At 47.9% G+C, this 22,170-nt stretch overlaps 1 protein-coding gene across 1 annotated transcript in view; it reads right to left on the reverse strand.

Annotated features, from left to right (window-relative positions):
• Window positions 1-804: 804 nt before the first annotated feature.
• Window positions 805-22,170, reverse strand: part of CHD6 (chromodomain helicase DNA binding protein 6) — a 125,091-nt gene continuing 103,725 nt past the window's right edge. The window contains exons 27-36 of the mRNA XM_004687388.2: window positions 21,761-21,821; window positions 20,846-21,062; window positions 19,273-19,481; window positions 17,479-19,059; window positions 15,212-15,363; window positions 14,613-14,816; window positions 13,204-13,656; window positions 11,561-11,752; window positions 9,978-10,100; window positions 805-4,184 (exon numbers count right to left, since the gene is read on the reverse strand). Of these exons, the coding sequence (XP_004687445.1) occupies window positions 3,288-4,184; window positions 9,978-10,100; window positions 11,561-11,752; window positions 13,204-13,656; window positions 14,613-14,816; window positions 15,212-15,363; window positions 17,479-19,059; window positions 19,273-19,481; window positions 20,846-21,062; window positions 21,761-21,821 (4,089 nt within the window). The 3' untranslated portion in view covers window positions 805-3,287. The remainder of the gene's footprint in view (window positions 4,185-9,977; window positions 10,101-11,560; window positions 11,753-13,203; window positions 13,657-14,612; window positions 14,817-15,211; window positions 15,364-17,478; window positions 19,060-19,272; window positions 19,482-20,845; window positions 21,063-21,760; window positions 21,822-22,170) is intronic.

Genomic DNA, 22,170 nt, shown 5'->3' on the forward strand with positions numbered 1-22,170 from the left:
GGTGGGGCTCAGCCCCATTCTCTGTGACAGCTTGTTGGGTCTTCTGCTGGCTTCCCCTCGGCAGGCTAAACTCCAGCACATGTCCACCAGCAACCAAGGTGTCCCAAGGACACGTTTATGGCAAACAAACAATAGCCCAACATGCCGGACTGCTTTTCTTCCCTTTTAGAATCTATAGGGCGGAGTTATGATGTCAAGGGTAAAACTAAGATTCTACACTTACTCTGTGTGACTGAGTCCCCTACCTAAGGAGATCGTTCAAAGCCTGGCCTCGAGGCTGAGGAGCTGTTACATACGCTGAGAACTGGAGCGGAGAGACTCCACGACTACTAGAGCCATGTTGTGCCCGTTCTCCCGGTCTGTCGCTCCACTTACGTGTTGGTGAGGTGGGATTTCCTGTCAATCATCAGTAGTATCTGACACAGCCCTTTGGGGCTTAATGTTCTTCTGGGGCTTGCGGGTGATAGCTTCCAAAGCTCGGGGCCACCATATGCACAGAAAGCCTCCGACATTTCAGCTTCTGAGGCATTCCTGTATTTTAGGGGCTGTCTCCAACCCCAGAGGTCTGGGAGCCCCCGCCCGGCCCGCTCATGCCACTGTGGGTGTGTTCAGCCCTTGAGCCCATGGGTGCACTGAGCCCTCTTGTACGGTTGTTTCAATTCAGATGTTCCGGTAGGTTGGGAACCAGGTCAAGTCTTGTTTAACAAGCCCCCACAGGGTGCCCAGCACCAATTGGCCACCTAGAAGGCGTGGATTCCGTGTGCAGAGGATGCAATAAAAAATGCCCAGGTAGCAAGAGACATTCAAGTGCCACTGAATTTCTCAAATACAAATTTGACTTTTAAACTTTTGTCTTTTAAATCCAGGATCAAGTACACAGACAATTTATTATGTAAGACATGGGGTGAAGAATGATCGAGGAAAGTGATGGCTGTGAGTGACATTGAATTAGATGAAAAGGCTCAAGGTTGTTGAAGAGAGTTTAGATTTGGCTTCTGCTCTTGGAAACGTCAAAATAATAAGAAGCACTTATGCCTTACAGAGCAAATAATCCAGAGTGTCATTTTCATTTTGCAAACAGGGACACAATAGCAGTCAAATATAAGCCTAAACACCCAGAAAGTTAACATATAGGTTCAATAAGATATAACAAGGGATTGAGCATGCTGGTGGGTTTTTAAACCAAATCCATATTGAACCCTGTGACCTACTGGAGAGTCTAGTGGGACCTGGGAAAGCAGCTTTTCCATACAAACGGCGACGAGGCGACAAGGACAGGAGACCCAGGCTCTGCTGGGTGTCTATAATACTCATTTTGCAGTAAGGCTTTCAAGATACATGAATTTTTATAGCATTTGTATTTTAAGGATTTAGGGCAAATACATTTTTTTTCTACTTGATAAAAAGAAAATTAGTACTTAAAAGGTTCAAAAATATATCGATTGAGTGATTTTTTTACATAAATAAATTATATTGATTTTTAGGATTTAACAGCTGAAAAAACCCTTTCTTGCTTCCACTGGAGGCAAAACTGAACAAAATGTTAGTTAAATAGAGAAAGCAGCATTTCTAAGAAATCTGTTGTCAGCATCACAGAACATCTATGCTACAAAGATGTCATTAAATAGGATCTGTTCAATTACTGGATTCTTTCTCCTTATATGATCAGCTATACAGTTTCTGATTTATATCTCTGATTCATAAAACTGGGGCTCCGTTTTTTTTAAAATACACCTGAATGATTTCTCGGTCACAATTTAACAGACTTCTTTGAGATGCTTGTTTTAACATTTACATAATTTATAATCCCAAATGTATAAAAGACAATGGCAAAAAGCATCATAAATAAATAATGCAAACTGAAATAGTTATGTCAAACTTTTGGACCTTCTGATAAATTAGCAAAACTGTAACAGAAAAAGTAAAAAATACAGTAAATCGTGACAACAAAGTGGAACTGGTACTAGTAACACTTCCAACATTTCCGACAGCCCTGCACGGCCTGCCCCAGGCCCGAGCTCATTCAAGTCTCAGAGAGTGAACTGTCAGTAAGACTATCAAAAGGGAGGGGAGAAAAAAAGGGGTGCTGCTCGGGCATTCTGCTCAGCCGGCGGGAAGGAGGGAAAGTCAAGGCGATTTGCAACGGTCTCCACTAACCTGACAATCTGGAATTTGGGTCCAACTGTATAAACAGAAAAGAGGGAACATGGAGAAGGAAAAGCGTTTCACAGTCATATTAAAAAGGGTGGTACACACATTTTGACAACCTCGAGTAACTCTGACAAAAAGACCTAGCAAGTGTAAAAGTGTTGAGTGATGATTTTCTTGCAGGCTCTAGAAACAGCCTTTTTGTGGTGAAGTAAAGCACAAATAAAAGCCCATCAGGCCCTGGTAGTAGCGAGAGCCATTCTCAAGCGAAGGAGGTGCCGGCCGGGCGCCAGCCGTGTGCTTGTGAGCAGCGTGGAGCCCCGCGGAGGGCGGCCCCTCGCCCAACTCTGCAGAGGCAGGAACTCCAGGCCCAGAGAGCGTCCCCCATCGAGGACGTGCTGTTAGTTTGGGAGGGCTCGAGGACGTGCTGTTAGCTTGGGAGGGCCAGCACGCGCGTGTACAATGCCTAGAAATACTGCCTTGCCAGCATTTCTTCTTGCTGCAAGTTTCAGAAAACCATAAAGGGGAAAATTATGCTACTGCCAGTAAGGTTTTTGCTATAAAGAAATGGACATACGCATTTTCAACCATTAGTTATATACTGCTGTCTATACTACGCATTTAGTCATCATGATAAAATAGGGAGCCATTTTAACTAAAAAATATGCACCAGCACTTCCTTTTTCTGTGCTTTTTGGTTTCCCTGTTACATTCTTCCCGTTTAACACAGCTCACGGAAAAAAAGCTGCTCCTCATGTCTGTTCTTCGGCCCTGCAATGATAAATCCCTGGGCAGCGCTCTTTTGCCATTTTTCCTCCTCAAGTAAGAGGGAAACATGGACAAGAAGGGGGTAGGGCGTGTCACCAAGTACTGTATTAACTACAATTGCTGGAATGAACGACGGGATAACAGAATGAGAACTCTGTGCCTCCTAGACTAGGTCAACGACACTTATCTAATGAAGTGGCAAGACCCTGCAGCTATTCACATCTGTTACCATGGTTCTCAGACAGGAAATTAGGTAGGTAATAATTACTGATGGAAACACAGGTTCTTGTGAGGGTGAAGTGAGGGAAGTAACAAATCGTTATGGGATAAGAAACTTACAAGTCACAATAATTTCTTAAATGAAAAAAGTTCTAATTGGTGTCACTGTTAGAGTCTTTGAAGGCCCCGTCCCCAGCGTGGGATGCGTGTTCTCTACCTGGGGGCCCCGGGGCCCTGGGTTCCGGGCAGTTCTGATCACTGCTTGGCTCCTTTTCGGACCCAGGAGCAGGCTCTGGGTTGGGGGTAGGGCTGTCCCCTTTTGCTTTCTTCTTCTTCCTCTTCTGGCTCTCCAGACCGACTATTTCAGAGTGTCTGGCCTGCTGCATGGCTGGCAGAGTCATGCCCATGCCAGGGGAGAGGAACATGGACGGGTAAATGAGTCCAGGAGACACTCCTGGGATGAGAAACGGGTTAAAAGCCACAGGACTACTTGTAGTTATTGCAGGTTCAGACTGATCAGAAAATGGACTAGGGCCAGGCTTGTCTTCAGCTAAAGTGTCCGTTTTTCCATCGTGGCTACCTGGCTTGTCTTCTGCAGTCTTTTCAGTCGCTGACGTACCACTTTTTGTTGTGCTTGATAGAGGAGCTGGAGGGGAGGAAGTGCAGGTAGTAGCCATGGGTGCACCGAGGAGTCCCCCAACACCAAACATCTGGGGCATCGTGGCCATTCCCGGTAGCATCATGGGCAGCATGCTCAAGGTGCTTTTGACCTCTTCACCCGTGGGCATCGTGGCAAAGCCAGCCGGGAATCCCACCAGCCCCGTGAGGGGGATGCCTGGCATGTTCCTCATGTTCTGCAGTCCCACCAGGTCCATCCCAGCAATCAGCCCATTCATGAAGAGTGGCCCCATCCCCGAGGGAGAGTCCGCCACGATGGCGGGTGCTTTCAGCAGCTCACTCCGAGGCCGCCTTCCCCTCCTGCGAGGGCCTGCATCTCGGACAACAGGCTCAGCCAGAGTGTGATTGAACTTGTTTTCTGGAAGAAATCCCTGAAAAAGAAAAAAGAAACGTTAAGATGCTCCTAGTTACTGGGTGGCAGGTGACCAACTGGGATCTTGAGATGATCAGGGTTCTGTCCTAGGCTGGCCTGGCCCTGCCAGTCCAGCTCACCAACACAAAGGCTCAGAGGGGGGGTTCCCCTGCCTACCTGCCTGAGGTGGGACCACTCTTTCTTGCCTCACTGCAACTCAATAGTTTCTTCCTCAGGCCAAGAGCCTGTCACCACGAAGCAGTGCTTCAAGTGGGTTCATCACACAAAAGCAGCATCCACCTGAAGCAGCAGGGCTGGAGCCAGAGACCAGATCCCAGCTTCTGCTTCCTCATATGGCAGGACGGTTTTTTTTTTTTTTTAAATTATTACAAAAGTTTATTTTTACATCATTTTGCACATTTTTTTTTTTCCCATCTCGATTGTAATCCCCGCGGGTTTCAAACAGGAAGGTTTTTAATGGAAGCAAAAAGCTGAGTAGGTAAGTCAGGGTTTTGCAGCAGACAGGCCTGAGTTCCAATTCAAACACTAACCCCCTAGCAGTGGTACTCCACCAAGGCCATCAAGCCTCCCAGAGCTTGGGGAGAAAGGGCAGCGGTACCTGTGTGGTGGGGTCACCACAGAAGTACACAAGGGGCGTGACCAACAGAGGCAGCGACAGGAATCTGCTCCTGCTGGGTCAGAAGCGCCTGGAAGGGGCTGACGCTATAGGAAACAGGATGCCCCTGCGCTTGCTGAGCACCTTGGGGAACTGCATCAAACAAGTAATGCTCTAGTTTCCCTTAAGGGATATTTCCTGGAGGGAAAGAGGTTCTTCCCTAGCAGCGCGCTGCGAGTTAGGCATGCCTGTTCCGCGAGGGCCGGGCTGAGACAGTCGCCTGGGCCCGCTGCGTGGCGGCTCCGGAGCGCCACGGTTCACAGACAGGGCGCCAACAGGGCGGCAGGAGAAGGCACCAGTGAGGGGACCGCACAGCTGCACATGCTCTTCCTGACCGTGGCCCAGGGACAGCGAGGACACAGCCAGGACCACACGGTCAGCTGAAGACAGAACAAAACAAGCTGCTGCTATCATGATGTGAATAACCCTGAATCTGTTTCAAAAACTGTGAACAAAGACAGTTTCCCACAGAAAGGAGGAATTTCCTTCAGGTCCCTCTGAACATGCCCTGGGAAGCTACACCCCTTTCCTCCCACCACCACCCCCCGCTCTCATTTTCCAGCTGCACGAGGCAGCAGCACAGAAGGTGGGTCACATTCTGCTGCTGAGCCGCCTCCGTCTCTCCTTTGTACAACGAAGCATCAAGAAAAAGCCCTCTCCCGTGGGCCCCCGGGCTGTCGTCTCCCCCTCAGCGCCTCACTGAAAGGAAGCGGCCCTAACTGCCAAGGCGCTGGTCCCAGGGTTCCAGTTACAAGCTGGCGTCCCGCCCCTTCGCAGCGGCGCTGAGGGCGAAGGCAGCTCCAGCACAGAGGGATCTCAGTGCTGGATTCCCGTGGGAGTCCAGCTCCCCCTGGAGCTGAGGTGTGGAGACTGGGGCAGGTGCGACCAGCCCCTCAAGAGCAGACAGATGGGGGTGCCACAGAGAGCTGGGCCTGATGCTGCAGGAGCCCAGTGTCCCTGGCCGCCTCCCTTTAGAATCCTTCTCGGTGTAAACGTCTCCCCCGCCTGCAAGTCCAGAGTGAGGAGCAGAGATCTCACTAGCAGTGTCGATGCCACCAGCAGGCACCTCCTGTGTCTCAGGCTCGGGTGGGGGCCACGCCCTCGGGGAGGACACTCAGAGCTGAAGAGGCCCAGGAGGACCCAAAGAAACTTTCAGGGTCATGAGTTCTTGAACACGGAGAAACCACCAGGGAGACTGAGGCTGTACGAGGCTGACCCTTGGCGACCAGGACTGAGAACTGTTCAACTGTTCTACAGTCTTGCCAAGGACACTTTAGTGCAGTAGCTCTGGTGTTTCCACTTGGTTCACTCCCTCTCACCTCCCTTAACTGCTGAAGAAGTTGCGCCTCTAGGAAGCGCCACAGAGCTTTGTGCAAAGGGCTTGGCAGACCCGGGGTGGCCAGCGGCAGGGTGAGGCGCTTGCCAGCAGCAGCACACTGGCGTTCAGGGTGGCAGCGTGTGACAATGCCGAGCCAGCGTGTCCTGTGTCAGGCACTGTGCTCAAGGTGCAGTGGGCACTGTCTCCTCTGACCTCACACCCCCTCTATGGAATCAGTGCTGCCACGGCCATCTTACAGGAGCTTGTAATTCTATGAACACGTGAAAAACATGCACTTGAATGTTCCTGAGTACCCAGAAATAATGTTATTTTCAAAGTTCTGCCTCTGTTCACCATTTCCCCAAAGAATGTTCAAGAACAGCCAGGTCATCATGGGCAAAAAGCTTTATGATGGTCGATTCTGTTTGCAAACTCTTCTCCAAAGGCTCTGGTTTTGAAAAGCAGAATTAGGAGAAACCGCCTGGTGCGAACCTTTAGTCCTTTTCACAGGTGAGGGCAGGGGCTTGTCGAGGGCGCCGCCGGCCAGGCGGAGCAGCTAGCACAGGCCCGGCTGCGCACCGCACCGTGCGGCTCAGCCCCATGGGCCCGGCCGGCGGTGACTGGCTAGGCTGGTCTGTCCTGGAGAGGCTGGGAAACTGCTGGCTCTGGCTCTGGTTACAGGGCAGCAACACCTGCGTGGGTCCTACTTCGACAGAGAGTGTGGGGCTCCATGGGCTGGGCCAGACTGGAAGCACGGCTCTTGCCAGGTATCCTGTGTAGGCTGCCTCACCCTGGCGTCTCCGCAGCCTTGGGGCCTACTGGTCACACCTCCTCAGCTCAGGGCCCTGGCCGGGGGAACAACTCAACCAGCCACAGCCAAGAGCCAGGGAAAGATGCTGGGGTGTGTCTTTTTCCTTTGTTTCTACAACCTTCCTCATGACTCTCCCCGTAACTCTCTGGTGGGAGGGCATGTTCACTTTTATAAGATGTTCTGGTTGGGAGAAAAAACAAACCAAATGAAAAAGGTCTTGATCCTATTTTTAAAATTTGCTATAAATCAGATATTCTTTAGCCTACTTTTCTTTGAGCTCATCAGCGTATTTAAGACCAGCCTGCATCCTACTGGATCTTTTATCTCCCCTGACCCTCATCATTAGTGCAAGTTGCATTTCTCAGGCATGCAGATGCCCCAAAAATGTTGTGTACAGAACCACTGATGTAGAGAACGCTGGGTCCTTTCAGAGCAGCGAACTTGTCAAGAAGGCACAAGCTGACCACCTTGTCCCCTTCAGGATGGAGAGCAGGGCAGGAAGGCCCAGGGGTGTGTCGGACAACAGCTCGTCACGCGTGCCAAGGGAAGAGGTGCGCTGCGAAGGAAGTCGGCGCGCACCACTTCCTGTGGGAGGCAGGCACGCTAGCCAGCCGGAGCCGCCCGAGCCGGTGCCCTCCCAGCAGCTGCGCGACCACACACAGCGCCAAGTCGGCTCTTGGCAGCTCTCCCTGCTGGTAATCATACCCTGAGAGCAAGCCCACTTCCTCTTCCAGAGAGCCTGGGGAGAGGGCAAGGAGAGAAAGGCAAAGGGAGTCAGATACTCCAACAAATCCCGAGGCAAATACGTGTTTCCAGATGCCGCGTGGGTATGTTCCGACCCAAAAACACCGCTACCAACCCCGGAGGCCTGAGCAACTCAAAGCAAACTTAACTCCTGCTTATGGGCAGAGAAGGTGGTCACTAGAACTTACCCCCGCCCCCTCCAGGAAGGTTAATATGTTTGGCCAACATTCACCGAGGGAAGAGACCTTACAACACACTTATATTATGTGGTTTTAAAGTGAAATTCTAAATACAAAACAGATACTAGCTTCAAGACATTTTTGAGACAATTGGGGAAATGTGACTATGGACTAGATATTATCATCTTCACATGTGGTAACAGTGATAGTTACACAGGGAAAGTGTTCCTGGGAGACATACATCGAAATATTTAAGGGTGATGTGTCCTGCCTGCAATTTACTGTCAAATGCCTAAGCAAGAAACACAAAACTATACACACATACGTAAAGCAAATGTAATTTGCAAACACAGAATCTCTGAAGTGTGCATGTACCTATGTGCACACTTGCATTGATGAGTGGCCACTGAGCCCCACATTCTGAAAGCTGAAACCCATCTCAGTCTGCCTGATGCTAAGTCGTGAAGCCAGCCCAGCTCTCTGCAGGGCTTGCATTTGTCTCTGAGAGGAGGGGTTAGGGTTTCTATGGGAAAAAGGGGTGCTGCACACTCCAGCAGGCAGCGATCCCAGGAGTAGCTGTGGGGGACAAAGTTGAGGGGAAAGGGATCCTCATGGGCCTGGCACAGTGTCACTTCCTGTTGGCAAGGCCGAGCATTCCTGCAGACTAGGTGGACAAGTGCTTCCCGTTCTTGCCTCACTGCAGGAAACGGGCCTCTGAGGCAGGGGCTGTGTTTATTTAACAAAGGAGAGAAAGTGTGTCTTTGGTAAGAGGCGGGCTTTCAAGAACAGCGAGGAAATGGGTTTTCTGGCAAGGAGCTGGTGTCTGCAGGGGAGTGATGAACACTAATTTCCAGAGAACATGAAGGAAATTATTAGACATTACAGAAAGAAATAAAAAAAGCCAAGAGGGTAACCACATGTTTTTCTGACTTGTCTCTAAGGCTAGAGCCCAGAGAGTCCAGCAGAAGGAGAACTGGAGAGCGCCCCTGGACACGGAGTGAGACTCAGTCACAAGGAGGAAGGTGGGGGGGCAGCACGAAGGGGATGAGAAAGACAGGTGGGCTAGACAGAAGCTACAGCTGCGGCAGCCTGTGCAGGACAAGGCGGTCTGAGAACAGGGGTGTTAGGCAACTTTCCTGAGAACAAAGCTCTAGAGGGGGAAAAGAGATTTTCCAAGGCGAAAAGCTTTGAGGCGAGCCTCCCCCAGGCGGCCGGCCCCTCCCCGAGCGACTCCGCTGGAGGCCGGAGATGCTGAGCTCCCTCCCCTCCGTTAGCCTTAGCCAGTGAGCCGCTGGAGCCACCGGGTCAGCAACACGTTCCCTGAGAACACCGACTGGTGGGTGGTCTTTTGGTGCTAAAATAAGAAATCACATCCAGGCCACTCCACTGAGAAGGGAACTCGTACGCGAGGAAAGCGTGCTGGCTGACAGCCGAGAGAGGCGCGCGGGGACTGGGCGCAGAAGCCAGCACAGGATCGCAGAACGCATATTCACAAGGTCAAACAGAACCTGCCCAGCCGACCGCATTTTCAGACTGAAATGTCATTACTGCCCCCTAGAGGTTGTAAGTCCTCCAGCCCAAAGTTACACTCATCTGTAAACGATAATTAACTTAGATTCGTTACACTAGAAGCATTTTGCAGATGTCTTCCAAGTCTCTGCCAGGCGCATGAGTCTGCAATAGGGAAAGCGGCGTACTTGGGCTTGCTGTCTCTCTCTGCTAGGGAGGATGGGCCAGGCGGAAGCGTCTTTTATGTGGCAGCCAGGAAAACTGTGATAGAAAACGAGGCTTCGCAATGCTGCAGTTTGATAAAACACAGGAAACAGACTTCTGACAAGAGTGAGGGGTCTCTTCCCCCAGGGGTGAGGAGGAGCAAGCTTGGGAAGACTTCAGTACGAACAGTTTTGGAGGTAAAGGTCCCAACAGATGCCCACCGGAAGTCCCACTGCGGCGGCCCCCCCAGCACTTAGCCCTCCCGGCAATTTCTCCTGCCCACTGGGAAACGGCGCCAGTTACCCACTTCTCAGGCGAGCTTGCTCTTTATGTCTTCAAGCTTTGGCACCACAGAGGGCTCCTTTCCTTACCCTTAGTCCTGGCTCCTTGGGGGCAACAGCAGGCACTCTCTCTTCCCCACTCAGAGAGTTGACATCTAATTTTCCAGGTTCCTTACAGCGCGGTCGCCTCTGCTTTGGTTTGTCTGAAAAATTCTAAGAGGCAACATCATAGAACAGTGTCATAAATTTTTCTGATGAGGGTGTTTTTCAGCAGCAGCTGTTTCTGCTATTTCTAGTTAATGGTGGTCCACACAGGACCCCTCAGGTTAGCCTGACCCGGCCCTCATCTTGGGTCTCTTGTTGAAATCAAGTGTCCTCTAGCAAGATGAGAAACAGGCTGTGTGGCCCTTCAGACTAAAAACCCTGGTTCCGAGGCATTGTTGACTCCCTCGCCTTTCCCTCATCTTTTGGGATTCTCTGTCCATCGCCACCCACCTGGCTTTTGTCTTTGGTGGGTGTGCATCGTGGGTGTACTCTGCCTCTGTATCTCATGAATGATGCGTGCCAGGACCAAGACAGTGGCAGGGTACGTGGACAAGTGAGGAAAGAGAAATCTAGAAAAGCCATCTAGTGCCCAGGAGGGCTTTTCTCACAGGTTTCTAATCTGAGGGATTTAGGCAGTGAAAGGAGTAGAGGAAGAGTCCCAGGCAAAAACAGTAAAACGAAGAACATACTTCAAAGCTTAACGTAGTAACGTGAAAAGAACACACACTAAGTGGCAGCTTTCATCTACACTAACAATTACTCTATGAGTTTATGATCCCGTCTGGTAATTTTTTGAAGAAGGCTAAGCTTAGGCAAGTTCTGTCCTCAATAAGATTGTGAATTTCTACTTCTTTGGTACAGCAACCTGACATTGGCTCTAATTTCCTGTGATTGGAAACTTCATTTTACTTTACAATGACATTATCAGATGATAATGATTTTTCTCAAATTCTTGGCCTTCCTGATTTTCTTAAGCACATTATATATATATAAATAGATAGTATAATACTTTATTTTTACATCATTTTGTACATTTTTTAATCTCAATTGTAATCCCCGTGGGTTTCCCATCACTGAGTCACCCGTGTGCCATCACCATAGTCCCATGCACCCCCCCCCCTCGTTTTTGATCCCGTTCCCCACTCCACCCCCACAACACGTCTCTGGTATATGGCTGTTCATTATTATTATTTTCTCGCCTGGTCCATTATACTCCTGCTATGAGCGAAACCGTCCGATATTTTTCTTTTTCTTTCTGGCTTATCTCACTAAGCATGATCTTTTCCAGCTCCATCCATGTTGCTGCAAAGGACGTGTTTCTTTTTTTTGGTTGCTGAGTAATATTCCATTGTATATATGTACCACATCTTTTTGATCCAGTCATCTACTTGTGGGCATTTGGGCTACTTCCATGTTTTTCCAATTGTAAATAAAGCAGCAATAAACATGGGGTGCAGGTATCTTTCTGAATCAGTGTTTTTTTGTCTTTTGGGTAGATACCTAGGAGTGGGATTGCTGGGTCGTAGGGAAGCTCCATGTTAAGCAGTTTGATTCAGCACATTCTTTATCAAAAATGGTACCAAGTCAGCAGGGGAAAAAAATAGCAGTTGTAGGAAACAGCAACTTACTGTTCCGAAGCCAGGAACTTCTAAGGAGTAGTCAGCCTGCTGCCTCAGCCAGTCAAGTAGGCTCTTGCTGGGGATGGCTTTCTCGGTCTGGCTGCCGGCTGCAGGGGCTGGCTCCGAGGGTGCGGGAGCAGGCACTGGTCCTTCAGGGTGTGAGGTGTTCAGAGGGGCTTGCCCTGGGTCTTCATGTACTTCCTGGATGTAGGACAAACAAGAATATGCAATTACTCATGACAGAATGAAATCTAGTTTCTACGAAGAAACTCTTGAACCCTGACGTACCCCACTGGGGTGCTTGTGTTTCCTACCCTGCAGGTTCAGGGCTTTCTCCACTGCCACCTGACTGGCTTCACTGCACCCCACTTCCTGCCCTGGCATCACTGCACCCCACTTCCTGTCCCCCTCAGCACTCTTACATGTAACAACAACAACAACAACAAAATGCCACCCTGCAATCTGCTTTCTCTCTGTATAGTCTGAGTGTGTTTTAACTATCTCTGTATTCCCAGTGCCTATGATGGGTCCACTGATAAAGTGTCAGTGCTAATAAGTGCATAATATAATTTAAATAATATTTTAAGGTCAAGGGGAAAAAATGAATCAATCATTTCACTGAAAGCTTTAATCATTATTAAGAAACATGTTTACACTTCTAAAAACTGAGACCTTTTTATAGGCTTGCAGGATTGGAGGGAAAAACCTGCCACTTTATAACTTTCAAAATTATACACAGAGCCTAAGAGGAAAGCCTATCCCAAACAACGCAGTCAGCAATAAAGCTCTTATGCTCCAGAGAAGAAAGTCCTTCTTTGTTTTGGTTCCCTGCCACTTAGTAGCTGGGTCATCTTCAGCAAATTTTTTTGAGTCTCACTTTCTTCACTGGTAAAATGGAAGTAATAATTCCACCTTTCTTCACAGGGTTATTGGGAGGAGCAAGTAGGACAGTCGCGTCAAACCCTGAACACAATGCCTGACACACAGTAAGCACTCAGAGAACATGGCTTATTCTTTTTAAAATCAGTAAGCAGGAACCTGACTTCTGTTTTGGAGTGCAAAATGCAGAATACATGGGAAGCACTAAAATACAAAGAGAAGTCAGTGGTGCCTGAGGCGTGAAGCAGAGTGCTGGGGCGCTCCCCTAGCCAGATGCTGCTCTCTCCCGTGTTGTACGGTGGTCTTGGTGCTTCCTCACGGCACCCCTCTGCGATAAATGCCGCCCCGCCACTCGACAGGGAAGCAGAGTGAGTCTTGCTGGTGTGCCTAGCGTTGGCTGGAAGTCAACCCAGGAGCCAGGATCAACACCTAGCAAGTCTCAGCTCCTGGAAAGCCTGCTAGCCGAGCAGCAACGTTGCACAAACTCTACCTGCAACCTTGCGTGAACTCTGCTCCTTCCCCAGAGGCTCTCTGGGAACTTTGGAGGGTGTGGAGTGTTTCCATTTGAAATGTTAAGACCCCTGGCTCATTTCTCCAGGTTGCATGCAGACGAAGGACCTTTCATAGACTAACACTTACTGTAGAAAGACTGAAGGCAAGTTTTAACAGGAGAAAATTAGCAGGACAACTAAAATGGGACAACAATCTCATGGACCAAGCATGGTGCATGTTTCTGAAAGTCAAGGTAATCCCTAATGGCAATATGCACCCACCAGGACTCCTGCCTGAAGCGTCTGCTCCTTCAGGAAGAGGAGGTCCGCCCCCCCATCGACATGCTTCCGCCTCCCTCTCCGTCTCCTGGTGGCAGCGTCCTCCCTTCTGAGGCTCCCGTTGACGATCTGTCCAGTCACTGGATGGACCAGACCAGCCTGTAAGATCCCAGACAAGTCCATGCCAAGGGCCCCTTGAAGGGAACCAATAGCCCCAATCTTAGGGGTGCTGGCGCTCACTGGGAAGGGGGGTGTGGCTCCTGGGGACCCCTCTGACGTGCAGGAGAGATCTATTGCTGACTCCCCGTGCCAGCCATTGAGAACGATGGGGGGGTGCCCGTGGGCAGCAGAGAATGGCTCCAGGCTCCGGGCCTTTGTATCCCTCTCCACCTCGAACTCATAGGGACGTCTGTGCTTCGGCTCATCCTTCGTGAATACCGGAGTCAGGAAGCTCTCCTGCAACACACACAGCGAGAGGTCTGATACCACTTCCGCAACTGAACGCCAGCCCTTTCTTCTCTGGGCTTCGTAGAATTGCTAATGACCTCCTCAAAGTTCTTCTACGTCAAGTCTTCTAGAGCCTTTGCACCCAATCACTTAGACCGGGTTGTTAAAATGCAGACTGTACTTTATTGGGCCTGAGATTCTGTATTTCTCACAGGTTTTCGATGTTGCTGAAATTGTCAATGCTTGAAATACACTTGGAATTGCAAGACTGTTATTTAGGGAATCTCAACTTTAGCTGTACATCAGAATCAAATGAGAAGTTAAAAAAAGTCCGGTTACTCAGGCCACAACCAAGACCGATTAAATCAGAGCAAGTGGCTTTTCAAGGTCGCCAGCAGATTCAATATGTAGCTGGGAGTGAGAACCAGTGTGTTAACACTGTATCTCAAATTAAACTTCAGTTTTAAATTTGAGTGTGTAAAACTCAAAACTCATTTCTCTTTGATTTCCCTAATTTCTATCAGCTGCCATTGCTCTCTTGGTCCTTCAAGTGCTGAACATACGGACCCATTCATGCCTTGCTTTCCTTATGTCTGTATTAACCATCAGGCCATGCTTGCCAAACTGCCTCTCTTTAAAATCCAACTCTGACACTAACTGAGTCTAGAGCCTTGGATCCCCACGTGGTCCCCAGACCAAGGCATCCTCCAGCCCCACCTCTCTTGACCCTCGTCTCCCATAAATCTAACATCACTCCAGATGAGCTGCAAGAGCCTGCCTTCATCATGTATTTCTCTGCTCCAGAACTCTTAATAGCTCTTCACGTTCAATAGGATAAAATCTAAATTCCTCAATTAATACTAATGGCTTAAAAAAAGAAATCTATCCATCTAGTAAATATTTGTTGAAGAGTAACTCGAGAGAAATGCAAAGCATCCCTCCTCCTCTGTCTCTTACAGCCTCACCTTCTGGATCTGGGCCACCAATGAGGCACCATTGCTGAAGCTGTGTTCTGACGCTTCTGGCTCTGAGACGCTGCTTCGAGAACCAGCACTGGTTAGCACAGGGGTAGGCAGGGAGCTCGAGGGCTCATACTGCTGGCTAGAGGGCCACTTCCCCTTTAACACCACGTGGCAGATGTTATCTAGGCGGTTGATTATCACGCGATCCTAAGGAAAGCATGAAAGCATTGAGGAATAGTAAGCACCAAGCGACCATATTCACACTGTCCTTAGATCAGAGGTCAAGTCTTCCAAACAGAAAGGGCTGGTGAACAAAGTATATAGCCAAGTGTACTCACTTCACAAGCCTCGAAGTCAATATCACAGTTTGGACAACAGGGACTAAAGCCACAGTCCTATAAACGCATGGACTATTTGGCACGTCCCTCTTTGGATCTAGTAAGTCAAGTGCATGCATGAACTGTTGATGTTCAAATGAATAGACTTTAAAGATACTATTTCTCTAAGTCTACAACTCAAATACTCGCAAAGGTCTAAATTAAAGGATTCAAAGTTTTCAACGCTGAGCATGCTTTGTGGAGAATGCAAGTTCTGGGAGGTACCTTGGGCCACTCGGAGAAGGAGTAGAGGGTTTTCTCCTGGAGCAGCTGAGCGATGGTGGGAGCCCGAGCCTCCTGTAGGTCATCCCCAACATCTCCAACAACTCCTGATGTTGAACTCTTGCTCTCCTCTTCAGAGTATTTCCCTGGATAATCTGAGAAGAAAGGTCAAAAAACTAGTCAGGCACTTGGGAGACACAGTGATGTGAGAAAGAATGGAACTATTTCTGTCATCCAAGAGTGAGAGAAGATGAATGCCCACTAACAAGCTTTCATGTCTGGTACAGGGAACAAGAAGAAACTGAACACAGTAGTACTTCTGATACATTTGAAAAGACGGTCTGTGATGCAATACAGTCAGAGGCTGAAGTTAATGAGGAAGGAGGAAAACGCATGAAACTACCCACAAAGGTAAAACAGACCGCACAGATGTAAAATAAGACTGTGGACACTAAGTTACTGGTGGCAGTGCGAGGTGCTTACTGAAGCTCATCAGGCTCCTACGTGCTCACCCGCTCGGCAAGGTGGCAGGTCCACCGAGGACACTGCAGGGACAGGTCTTGTTTGAACCACACTCTCCTTGCCCTGTGCTCATGTGCTTTCTAAGGGTGGGTTATCTGGTGATTTTCCCCTCACAAAAAAGGATTAAATAATACTTTTTTGGGGAGGGGTTATTATTATTATTATTTTTTAAAGATTTACTTATTTGTGCACACAGAACTGGGGTACAGGCCAGAGGCTCAGGGGCAGTGAGAGGCTTCACCAGAGACAGAGTGGGGAACAAAACCGGCAGATCCACGAAGTACACTGCTGAGGGGAGCAGCGGGCGGGTCAGGAGAGGTCTGCCACGCCATGTGGTCACCTCCGGGGCAGGCAGGAATCGAACTCATGCGGAAGCGGCTTTAGATTCTCAGTGCTGTGCTTTAACTCGCTGCGCCACCAGGGAGGGTCTATTATCTTTTTTTTAATCGAGGTAACATTTGTTTCTAACACTGTATCTGATTTAGGGGTCTAGGTCCCCACCTCTTCCACTGTGTGTTACCACACCACACCCACCGCCAAAATGCCCACAGTCCTCTGCTGCCACCCATGGGGCCCTTCCCCTCCGGAAGCCTCGGTTTCACAGTTATGTTGTGGGTTTTGCAATTTAACACATGGCAGCAACTCTAGGTCTGGGGTGAGGAGGCCGTGTCACAGACTGGCTCCTTCTGGGTCGGCAGGTGCTACAAACTGACCTATTTTCGATTATCTTCTCTGTGTTACTTTAGTTAGATTACAAGTTTTAATACAGGTTCCCAAGCATTCCTGACAGAGTCACTAATCTCTATGGTTAAAAGCAAAAGGTGGGGGAGTTTAAGAACAAAAAGAAGCCAAGTAACTCCAGGGACCTTAACTTAGCTCCTCTCTCTTCCCCTATTAATACAGTCACTAGCCCAGAAGAGAAAGGTATGTATGCCGGTTTAAATCCCTGCATGTATGCCCACCCACCACTACGTCAGGCACCAAGAGAGGTCTATGTTTTTCAGGGTATTTTTCTGATGAAGTTTAAATGAATTATTTCTTGTTTACCTTAATGTGCTTCTGTTGGGTCTAAAGAAGTAAGACAACAGTTATAAAGGTTAAATTCCACCCACTGTGGCTCAGGACCTCTAAACCCTACTATTTATATTCCCACAAAGCACACAGAAGAATTCCACGGTTGCTTAGTCTCAACATTTAAAGAGTTCCTTCTAACTTGGAACTCTATCTAAGATTCTCCTGTTTAAAAAGATCCAATCTGTATTTTTGAGTTTGCTGTGATTTTGCTTTTTATTTCTGTTGTGGTGCTAAAAGGATTCTGAAGCATCAACATTGTCAAAGGGTTTTGACAAAGACATGAATAAAGGGCACCTCCCTTGCTCACCTCAATAAAGATCAAATTCATTTGACTCAGTTGCAGCTTCATGGTGTTCCCAGCCTGTTCTACTTGACCAGTCTGAAGCACCGTAGCTAGCAGAACCACAACTTACACAGCCAGCTTGTGGCTTGGTGACACAGCCAGCACCTACTGGATGAAGCACACAGACCCTGACTACATCATGTGGCTGGCACAGCACGGACACTGTGATTACCTATCATCAGATAACTGACTCATTCTCCGACCAAGCCCTGTGGCCTCACAGGTGGTGAGGTCTGTTTCAGAAGCCACGGAACTCTTTCAGCAACCCCCGTGCCCTCCCTGTCATGTGAGAACTCGCTTATCCAAGTGTCACAGATCCTACATACGGTACCTTGGTTATGGCAGCTCCCGTCTCTATCATAGTCATCTTTACCCTCAAAATCCGTGTCTTCTGATTTGAGCTCACATCCTTCAGGAGGAAATGGAGGGAAACCTTTTTTTCCTTCTGTACTGTCTTTCCATGGTTCTTTCAAAAGTTCATGCTTTACTTTAAACAGCTCTGACGGAATAGCAGGGTGAGGTTCAGCCTCCACTGTGATACTATTGACTTTGCTTTTGTAGAGGTCTGGGCTATAAACCTTTGGTTTCTCTAGTTCAAACCCATTGTTCTCAGGGCCCCGCGTCCACCTTTCCACGTGTTTGCAGTGACACTGACAAGACACTTGAGGGAAAGCCCTCTGCAGTGCCGGACTTGGGCTGACAACCTCCAGACTTCCTTTTGTGGCTTCATCTACATGGAAGCCTTGGCTCTTGTCCCTAAGGATATTAGTGGTGGGCTCGGTGGGAGGCAGGACCGCTGGCCTTTCCCTCAAGCTTGCTGCATTGTCTGAGTTTTCCTCCTCGTTTTCTTCCTCCTCCTCCTCCTCCTCACTGTGGTTCTGGTTCAACATCAATTTACTTTCTAAACTTTTGTTTTCCAATAGGTCAATTAACTGCTGATCTGATGACAGGTTTCTTTTGGAGTCGCAGACACTAAGATTGCACATATCTACAAACCCACTTTCACTGCCTTGATCCAAGGAAGGGGTGGCTAAACATTTGGCCTCCAGCTGGCCAAAGCTTTCAGGTCTCTGCCTCAATTCACTGCAGCACAGTTCCTCTTCCTTTGAAAGAGACATCAACAAATGTTTTCCATTTTTAATGTTCATCTGAGCTACTCCTGCTTCTAAACTACTCATAAGAGAAGGGTCTGTAACCATTTCTGTCCCGTGGCCACCAGGATGGCATTTTCCATCTGAGCTTGCTGAGATGGCATTATCATTTCTGGATTCTAGAAGGGTACTGGGGCTCTCGGGAAAAGAGCCTGGCTCTTGGCCTAGTGCCTTCTTACTGTACATCATGCTCTCCAAGGACTCAGGCAGCAGGCTTTCATCATGGGTGATGGAAATGACATCCTGGACTTTAGAAATAAAGTTATCACAAGTCATGTCAGATAAGCTGCCCCCTGGTGGACCAAGACCATCTCTACCTTCTATTTTCACTAGGTTCTCGGGTTCATTTTCAAGGGACTCTGAAGTCCTGCTCAGCTGAGTATACGTAAGAGATTCATACAGTTTGGAATTGGTCTGGTAAAGACAGCAGACACTTTCTGGTGCCTGGGTGTCAGTTCTTTTATGCTGGGCATAGTTCCTGTAGGCATCCAGGAAGGACAGCTGGGGGTCGGTCATGATGTAGTAGTCAGTACGGCTGAGCCCGTGTCTGGCAGTGCCGATGAGCAGGTCCCGGTCGTGCTTCCCACACTCCCACCAGACGGGAAGGTAGAGGCTGGGCCTGCACAGCTGGAGGCGTTCATGCAGTTGAGGACACTTCAACACTTGCTCGCGAACCTTCCGTAACAGTTCAATGCGGTAGAGAGTCCTTGCAGCACGTTCCTCAGTGATGGGTTCAACATAGATGGTGGGGTCTGGGGGACCTACAAAGATAAATACAGAGCTTAGCACTTAAGGCATCTTTGGTCTGCTGAATCCCCTGGTTCCTTACCACACAACCTTAAGGAGGATGTGTCCTCTGTTAGAAATGGAAAGCTAGACAAGGGAAGGCTTTTATGAAATAAGGACAGATATGACGTAACTGTCCCGCATGGTCTTGTCTCATCGGGAACGTACTGATGGGAGAGCTTTCTCACCACTATCCTTCCATGCTGGCAGACGGCAGACATTGCGGCACATGGCCACAAAACTGTAAAAATAGTGTTCCAGGTTCTCATCGGACTTCTTGTCCAAACGGGAAATGATGCGGAACTGTGTCCAGTCAAAGGTTTTCTTTTCTTGATCATAAACAACACCAAAGGATGACACTGCTCTGTAGAAGTCTGCTTGCTCTCTCCTGGTCCACCTGAGGTTCAATCAGAAAGGCAGAGTGAGCTTAAAAAGATAAGTCAGCAACTACTTTGCTGAGCGCCTACTGGAGAGCCCACGAAGTGGAGAAGGCAGGTAGAGGCAGTCTGCTTGTTTCAGCAGTTACTGGTTTTATTTAAGTTAGAATAGGCTGAGAGGCTTACAGTGAAAATACCCTATCACCCTACCACATTCAAATCTTTCACTTCTTTCTTCTGGCATTTATTTGTCTATTTCAAATGTGTATATAATTGCTAACTCATGATTTTTCAATTTTAGAAATTACCTAATTTCTTCCTGTGGGAGATAAAGGTGTAAAAAATACTATATATTTAATAATTTGCCTTACTTTCCCCAGTAGAAGAACATAAAATCATAAAGTCCTGGAGGGACTTTTCAAACCTTGAGTTTACTCCCTTCATTTCACATTGAGGGAAGCGGCTCTCTCATGGCACATTTTCCCTGAATTGCTATCTCAACTTTGCTTTCTTTCTGGCTTCATTTCTTCAGGTCATCTCTACTAGTTATGTGGCCCACGATGCAAAACTCTAGTCTCTACATCTTGCAGAGCTGAGACGATGACTTAAGGGAGACAGACATAAATCACCAGTCTTTATGTGGGGCTCTGGGGCATGCTTCTCTCCCTCCGAGGGAATCAGGCTAGGAGTGAGGCAAGGGGGTCAATGGAAAAATGAAAAGCAGGGAAGAGGGGTTCTAGTTCTTCTCTTTGAACTGTGAAGGAAGGGAGGTATTTCCTGAACTGCCAAATCTCACAGAGCCAAAACAAGTACATAGAAGTAATTAAATCCAGTATATGAAGTTTTTCTTTCTTTCTTTCTTTCTTTCTTTTTAATTCACTAGGTATTTCATCAAAGGAATGGGAAATGCAAAGACTCAAGGAACTGCAGATCTGCTGATACTTCCTGGTGGCCACCACTCCTAGTCTTCCCTGGAATTCTCTAGCTATTTGTAGCGCAATTCTTAGATGGGCTCCTTTATTCTCAGCATGTGATGGTATTAATGCTGAAGTTTGACAAGGGTTGGTAGTTACATTAAGTTAGTCTCAATGCACTCTAGTCACTCTACTGCTAAGAGAGGCAAATACATGCCAGTGTGGTGTCTTTATACTTCATTCCTAGAGTCCAGGGTCCAATATAGGGAAGAAAGTCAAATTAGAAAACCATAAAGGCCTGGGATTTGTAACCAGAGGGTGTCCTAGAGCTCATCAAATGCCCCAGTCAGCATCACTTGGATGTTGGATTTAACTAACCCAACTGTACATGAGAACAATTCCCTCCAGCTATCAGCTAGACCTTTTTATTTGAAGTGGCTAGATATGCCTTTTTGGCCACTGGCTTTTACCTCTTCTGGGCTTCCTTGTTGATGAGATCCATTTCTGAGGTTCTCCTGAACATCTCATCCTGGACCCAGTATCCTTGGTTACTCGGTCCCAGAATTTCAGGTCGGCAGAGTTCCTTGCGATTGCAGCGCTGGTAAACCGTGACCAGACGTCTGAGACGAGCTGTGAGAGCCGATGAAACTGGCCAGGGTGATTTGTCTGGGTCAGAGCCATCCTGGGCTTCAAACATCAGTGAGGATATTAGTATTTACAAGCAGAACCAGAAAAAAAAAAAAAAAAGTGATGTTGTTATTTTTGCTGTTTGTTTTTAATAGAAACAAGGCTGATTCAATAGCCTAGTATTGCTGCTTATAACTGGTGCAGGAGATAGGCAGAGTTGCAAGGGCTGCCACTGTCATCTCACAAAAACAAATATGCCTAGTTCTGTGAAGGTCCAAATGACTGGAGGACACTGGGTAAGGAATCTGAACAAGCAGACGTGTGGCCTTCTCCATGTGCAACTATAAACTTTTGTGTAGCTGTGGCTTCCAAAGGCCAAAGTGTTCACTAAATTTGAATTCAGAAAGAAAAACTAAACCAAGTCACCCCCCCATCATAACTTTTTCCAAAAAGGAAAAAAAAAATCCCAAAAAACAAACAAAATGATTCAATGAAACCGTGATTTTTTTTTTTTAATCTCAGACTCCAGTCTAAGTTCAGGTATCATCATTTACATTACTTGTGCCTTTCAATGCCAGGGGAGGAAGGTTGTCAGAGCCACTTTCAAGTTCCCTGTGTGACTCCCAGAGAGAGTGACAGTCAACTTATTGGCTTTTTATAAAAGTGTCTTTAAAAAACACTACTTTTATTACATATGAACTCAAGGATAACTACAAACTGGGACCTTACTTTCTTTGCCTTCAGAAGGACAGTCTCACCTGCCCGGCTGTCATCCTTCTTTTCACCAAAAATGCCATCACCTCCATCACTGGAACTCTCCTGAGGATAAATGAAGCCATCTCATCAGCAAAACTGCAGCACAGAAGAGACCACCTCAGAAGCCCCTCCACAGAAAGAGCCGCCTTTTGCTCAGGAATACCTCAAAGGCCAAGCTGATCCCTGAGGAAGCTCACTTACTCGTGCCTTTGAAAGTCAGAAAGCAGTTTATGTAAAATAAGCATGATTCCACCTGTAGAGAATTACTTTAAGAAATGATGGACTGGCATCCTCTTAAGCTCACAGCGCTGTTTTAGCTGTGAGCTTGAGCTTAAATATTTGTTTTAGCATCATTGCTTGCAATTTAATACTGTCATTTCACAAAGGCTGTGCCTACATTTTTTTTTTTTTG

This window comes from Condylura cristata, unplaced genomic scaffold, assembly GCF_000260355.1.
Source record: "Condylura cristata isolate star-nosed mole 26May11 unplaced genomic scaffold, ConCri1.0 scaffold00022, whole genome shotgun sequence".
NCBI lineage: Eukaryota > Metazoa > Chordata > Mammalia > Eulipotyphla > Talpidae > Condylura > Condylura cristata.